At 36.5% G+C, this 6,661-nt stretch overlaps 1 protein-coding gene across 2 annotated transcripts in view; it reads left to right on the forward strand.

The window, feature by feature from the left end:
- Positions 1-6,324, forward strand: part of LOC142636976 (epoxide hydrolase 3-like) — a 19,350-nt gene extending 13,026 nt beyond the window's left edge. For both annotated transcript variants that reach the window (XM_075811270.1, XM_075811271.1), the window contains exon 5: positions 5,857-6,324. In XM_075811270.1, coding sequence (XP_075667385.1) covers positions 5,857-6,103 — 247 coding nt within the window. In that variant the 3' untranslated portion in view covers positions 6,104-6,324. The remainder of the gene's footprint in view (positions 1-5,856) is intronic.
- Positions 6,325-6,661: the final 337 nt, after the last annotated feature.

The following is a 6,661-nucleotide window of genomic DNA, read 5'->3' on the forward strand; positions in this document are numbered from 1 at the left end:
GTTGCTATAGTAAAGTTTCATTCTGAAGGCATTATAGTAAAGTCCTTTCCTCTCACCCAACATCGTAGCTCTTCCCCATCAAAGAGGGCATTCGCAAAAAACTCTTTCACGAGCTTTTCATAAGGACCATCAAGATTCGATAGAAGGTAGTTCCAATCCTTAAAGGCGAACCATTTAGGAATGTTTGTATCAAGAAGAGTAGCTTGCTCAACAACCCGTTCAATTACCATGGGGACATTTTTGAAATAGTTTAAATATGCTTGAAAAGCAGTATAGGACCTGAATCGGGTGTCATCGAAAACTCTAGCTGAAGATTGAGTTTTCTTTGACTTAGGGGAGAAACTACTGAGGTCAATGACTGGTTCCTTCCCTTTGCTACTGCTTGAAAGGAGACATCTTTAAGTGTAGATCAAGAAACAGCAAAGAGCAAGATGAAAACAAACGACAACAAACTTGATTAGCAACAAGTTAGTACCAAAAACATAAACTGCGAATTAAACCCTAAAAACTGAAATTTAAAGGGCAATTCAAAAAAAAAAAAAAAAGACATGTGAAGATGCTAAACATCAAAGCATAATATAATAATGGCATTAGAGATACAACATGTCAAAGATTGTGTGTATGTGCATCATATGAAAAAGTGTGCATATAAGAGGCATGAAAACATGCAAGGGGCAAAGTGTGAAACACATAACCATTAGTTGCTCCAAACATGGAAACATGATTATCCCCAAATTTTGTACCTAACGGAGTCCAAAATTACACACAAAAACATCTAAATAGACATTTTATCAACAAAATGGTATGCACACCACAACACAAAACATTGGATAATGCATGAGCAAGTAATAATCTTGACAAAAACATGAAAAACAAGCATTATACCATCATTCTCAACAAAACCAATATATCAAATACATCAAAAACTACAAAAATCCATGTTCATCAACAATATTTCAATATCTCAACAAAAAAAACAAAAGCATGAAATATAATGCTTTAAACTTGAAATAAAGTAAAAATGAGTGAAAACCCATACCTTTTCTTGGATTTGGAGTGAAGATTGAAGAGAAAAATGGTGGTTTTGAGAGAAGGAGAGGTTGAGAACACAAAGAGACAAGCACGTGATGTAAGGGAAACTGAAAAGTTTTGAAAAACTATCTGATTTTTAACCCTATTTTTGCAAAACAAGTCTTTTTCGAGACTCAACTGACTCTCAAATGAGTCGCCCAGTGAGTCGCCAAAATCCCTTGAACCTAGATTTTGAAAATTTTCTCTAAGTCTTTTTTGCGACTGGGAATTTCACTCGCCAATAAGTCATGAAAGCCTCTGGATGAACTCGCTACTCGCGAATGAGTTGCCAAACTGAAGTCGCCAAAAATCCTTAAACCTAGATTTTGAAAAAAAATTTCTAAATCTTTTTCGTAACTGGGGCTTTCCCTCACCAATGAGTTGTGAAACCCTCGGGTTGAGCTCACGACTTGAGCTTGAAACTCGCGACTCCCGAGTGAGTCGCCAAAAAGCAGAGTTGCAAATTTTTGGATTTTTGTGAAAATTTTTAAATCAAAATACTTTCCCAAAACAACTACAATACTCAAAAATCTTTTTGGGTTTGATCAACAAATGCTTGAGTATGTACATCATATTTAATCAAGTACAATCACACAAATGAATAAGACATTCATTGAACATAGTCATGTGTGATGCAGGTGGGTATCAAATATGAGATAGTCCTTAGTCTAATGTGAAGCTTCAATAATAGATTCAACCAAGTCATATATAACTAGCACTAAGTAGAGTGACCTATCTCAATTGTAGAAATGAACATATATGACCTCCCACATAAACTTGATTATGTTGAATTAGAAGCTTTTCATTTGGCTTCTTTTCTTTTGATCAGTTTGATCTTTACATCTCTTTTTGAGATCGATGCCTGAAATTTTTTATATTTCAATTTGATGAGTAATTCTTTAGCTTTTGGCACCATACATTTTAAGTACATGTTGCTTTCTCTTTTTCCTAGTCAAATACTAGTTTGTATGACGGTTTTTTTAGCTCATTATCTCTTTTCGAAATATGACATTGGTTGAGCTTTTAAGCAAAAAAAATGGGTGGGAAGAGATATAGGCACAAGTTTACACATGTCTCAAGATCAACAAAATTATTGACTAATCATTCATGACAAGTTTGAAAATCTATTTACAACAATAACATAGATGTTAAGATGTTTCCCACAAAGATACAAGTGCATAGAGAACAAGCTAAGCTCATTAATGCACAAAGTCATTTGTACGAAGGTACAAGGCTAAACATGCATGTGACAATGCACAACACTGCCGATCAAACTTTTTGGATTTTATATTATTTATGTGTTTTTGGATTTTTGACACAAATCAAAGTAAAGAATGATAAAAAACAACAAACAACCAAAGCTTTTAAATAACAAAAATTTAAAAACATGCTAGAATGTAAAATAAGCAAGCAAACAACATTGTCACATTATATAGAAAGAATTAATGCATAGACATGTTATAATGCTTATGCATGAGTACCCTTCGTCACCCACACGGCATGTGCGTTTGGGGTGATATCCTTTGAGGATTGGGTACTTGATCCAGGATTCTCAAAACTTAAGGTAAAGTTGGACAAACATGAGGTGATGGTGTCAATCATCTTCATCACATCACTCATAACGGGTTCTTCTCTTTGCCCTTTTGGTTGCTTGAGTTTCCAATTGCCTTTTCCTTGTCTTCTTGGCTTTTGACGATCTGCATTCTTCAATGCTTGGAGCTTGTAGCAATTTGGTCTAATGTGCCCTAAGATTCCACAAGGATGGCAATAGTGTTGCGTTTGTAGACCTCTTTGTCTCTTAGGAAGAGACTTTACTCTTGTCTTGGGCTTAGCCACAATTGGCTTGGAAGACTTTGCCAAAACCATTTGATTCACCACATTTGGCTTCTTTTTTTATTTTACATCATCAACAAGAGGAGTTAATGCTTCTTTAGTCTTGACAAATTTCATTTCCTTTGACACTTTAGAGCTTAAGCTACTTTCTCTGGTATACCCTAAGCCACTTCTATCCGAAGAGGGCTTTTGATAGGCAAGCACTTCATCAAGTTTCTTGGAAGCAACACACTCCACTTTGGCATTTGCTTGAATAACCTCAAGCTCAAGAAACTTGATCCTAGAATAGACATTGTTTAGTTCCTCATTTAACCCTTCAACTTCACACTTGGTCTGTTTGTACCGCGCAAGGATGCTTTTATAATCCTTTTCAGCTTTCTTCATCTTTCTAATGGTTGTCTTAGCCACTCTTGCATATTCTCCACTCTTTTCAAGAAGTGCATTATATGATTCTTCCAATCTATTTGTTCTTCATAAACACACTCTTCTTCATCATCATTGGATTCATCTCCAACACCAGTAGATTCCACTTCGGTATGCTCACCAAGCTCTTTCTCTAGAGTACTTAAATCTTCCAAAGAATCTACGGGTGCAATGGCCATGAAAGTGGAGTATTTTCTTTCCCCATCATAGCTTTCTTCAGAATCAGAGTTTGAGCTATCCGAATCACTAAGGGTTGTAGCAAAAGCTCTACCCTTTGCCTTCAAATAGGCGGGGCGTTCTTTCTTCAAATGACCATGCCTGTTGGACTCATAACAAGTGACTACTTGAGAAGGAAAAGAATCTTTGGAATCCTTCCTTTTGAAGTCCTTCTTATCTTTCTTGAAATTGAAGAATTTTCCTTTCTCAAAGGACTTCCCATCCTTTTTGAATTTCAAGAACTTGCGATAATTCTTTGCAAGGAATGTCACCTCTTTTTCAACATCGTCCTCTTCCGAGGAATTTTGAGCTTCAATTCTCTCTTGGATCATCTTAAGAACAAGGGATTTGCTCTTCCTTCGAGATGGTAGAGAGAGCTCATATGTTTGAAGAGAGTCGATAAGTTCTTGGACCTTTATCTCATTAAGATCCTTGCTCTCCTCAATGGCGGTCACCTTGGCTCAGAAGCTCTTCAGCAATGATCTAAGGATCTTTCTTACTACTTTGGAGTCTTCCGTTTTCTCACCCAAGTTCAATTTCTCGATTACCACTTCATTCAACTTTCCATAGAATGAGTTGAATGATTCATCTTTGCTCATCTTCAATTCTTCCAATCGAGTGGTAAGCATTTGAAGCTTAGTATCCTTCACCTTCTTGGTGTCTTCGTAGGTAGTCTCCAAAATTTGCCATGCCTCCTTGGCAATTGACACATGAGAAATCTTGTGAAATTCATTCGATGAGACACCACAAAATATAGCATTAAGTGCTTTGCTATTAGCATTAGCCACTACAAGAGCTTCCTTATCCTAAGTAGATTTGGTAGCCTCCAGCCTTGTCCAACCAATTTCTACAGCATCCCACACACTCTCATCAAAATGTGTAATTACTCCCATCAAATAAGGGAGGTGCATTTGAGACCTATCCATCCTAGTGGTCAAGGATCACACTAAGGATATAGAAATCCATCAAAGTGTACCTGCTCTGATATCAATTGAAAACTCACAGTGTATAAAACACTTGTGAATGTTTAAACCCCCAAATACAAATTTTCCAATACAAGCTTATATTCAAACAATATATTTGCGGAATATGAAAATAAGCAATACCAAAATTATCAAACTACTCTAAGCCATTAATTAATCACAACTAGAAGAAATTAAAAGCTAAGAGTAAGGGAAAGAGAGATGCAAACACAAGATAACACCGGCACATGTTATCGAAGAGGAAATCGAAGAACTCGGCAAAAAACCTCTCCGCCGCCCTCCAAGTGATAAATGATCCACTACAAAATCAGTTGGAATACACAAATAGCAATAGAACCTCTAAGCCTAATCTACCCAATGCACTTAAGCCCTCCAAGCTTTTTACTCCAACAAAGTTATGTCAAACCGTGTCTTCTCTAACTTTTCGGATCCCGCAATAAGCCCATTGCATCAACCAATATGAATTGGTTCTCTTTTGAACTACTTCCCAAAACACCAAGAACCTTCTCACTATTCTAAATTTGGTGAAGTAAGGATTTGGTTTATAATCCTCCCATGGATATGACAATGGAGAGGGTGAGAGTAGAGGAATTTAGAGAATCAAATGTATAAGATTATGGATGAATCAATTTTATTTTTCTCTAGGGTTTCTCTCTCAAAATTCTCACTAGAAACTCTCTACATTTCGTGGGTATAAGAGTATTTATAGTAGGGTATGAGATGGAATGTGAAAAGTCACTTTTCAGTAAACACAGGGTGCACTGGCAAGTCACTCGCGACTAGGATGAGTCAAGTTCCAGTCGCCAATTACTTGACTAGGCCAGACTGTACTTTTTGTCCTGTAGTGATCCAGCTATCCTAACTCTTCATCTTCCTGCAAGTTTCACACGTGTACTTCACTTTGGCGAGTCACTAGTAGCAAGTCAGTCGTGAGTCACTCTTGATCAAATCTTCTCACTTTCTCACACACAACCCTTACATTATTCCCACCTAAATACAGGATTTCTAAATGCTGAATTACAAATAAACTTGGTATGGAATAAAGTTAACACATAGTTGAATAAATTCAACTTTACAACTATTACTTTGTACATAGTCAATATTGATAATTAACTTGTTGCAGGTCACTTTACACTTCTTGGTGTAGATCGAGATGTTACCATCATTTGTTTCAATTTTGTATCAAATATAATGGAGGTGGCATCTTTGTGGAGTTGTAACTAGTCTGAGATTGCAATTAGCAGTCTGCTTTACCAGCTACATAGGCAGTGGTAACTCGTAAGTAGACATTTGCTAATGATTTTTGTTGGTGTTGTGCATTAATTTATAGGTCATCAGGTGACGACCCCAACATTACAGATCCAAAAGTTAAAGTACCAGTGCTTTTGATTATGGGTGGCAAAGATTACATCCTCAGGTTTCAAGGGATTGAGGATTACATAAACAACGGAGAGATGAATGAATTGGTCTCCAATTTGGAGATTAAATTTTTGCCTGAGGGAACCCACTTTGTTCAGGAGCAATCACCTGATGAGGTAAATCAGTTGATTCTCACCTTCCTTGCCAAGAATGTTTGATCATGGAAATCTCAACTATAGTTATTGGCATGTAGTTTGCCCAAAGTTTGGCCTGAGTTTTTATGTGTGTAAATTTCAAATCTGAAGGACGGTAGTGTAATATCAAATTCGATAATCAAGCATTTCAAGTGTGATATAAAAAGGCTAAAACTCTGTTTCGTGTGGCATGTAAATGTGTAATGTGTGTTTCTAAATGCTATATGTCAGTGTACACATTGCTATTACTCACTCTCTACTCGTCCCTAGATTTCATTGTTAGAGCATCAGCACTGAATGGGCTAAATGGCAAATGTAGGCCTCTTTTGCAATTCTTTTACAATTCAGCCTAAAATCCTTGCTCCGTTGAATGTTGTATATTGTAACTATTGTAAAAAAAAAAAAATACAATTAAGCTACTGTACCATCTTAAATGTAAGATGGTACTGCAGCTAATGGGATAAAAAAAATGATTTTTTAATTCTCTCTCTCCCCTTTTTAACCCGGGAATTTCTCTCTCCTCTCTCATTATTTCTCTTCTTTTCTCTCTCTTCCTTCTCTCTTTCTCATCTGCTCTCTGCA

Source organism: Castanea sativa, chromosome 5 (genome assembly GCF_040712315.1).
Source record: "Castanea sativa cultivar Marrone di Chiusa Pesio chromosome 5, ASM4071231v1".
In the NCBI taxonomy this organism is placed as follows: Eukaryota; Viridiplantae; Streptophyta; class Magnoliopsida; order Fagales; family Fagaceae; genus Castanea; species Castanea sativa.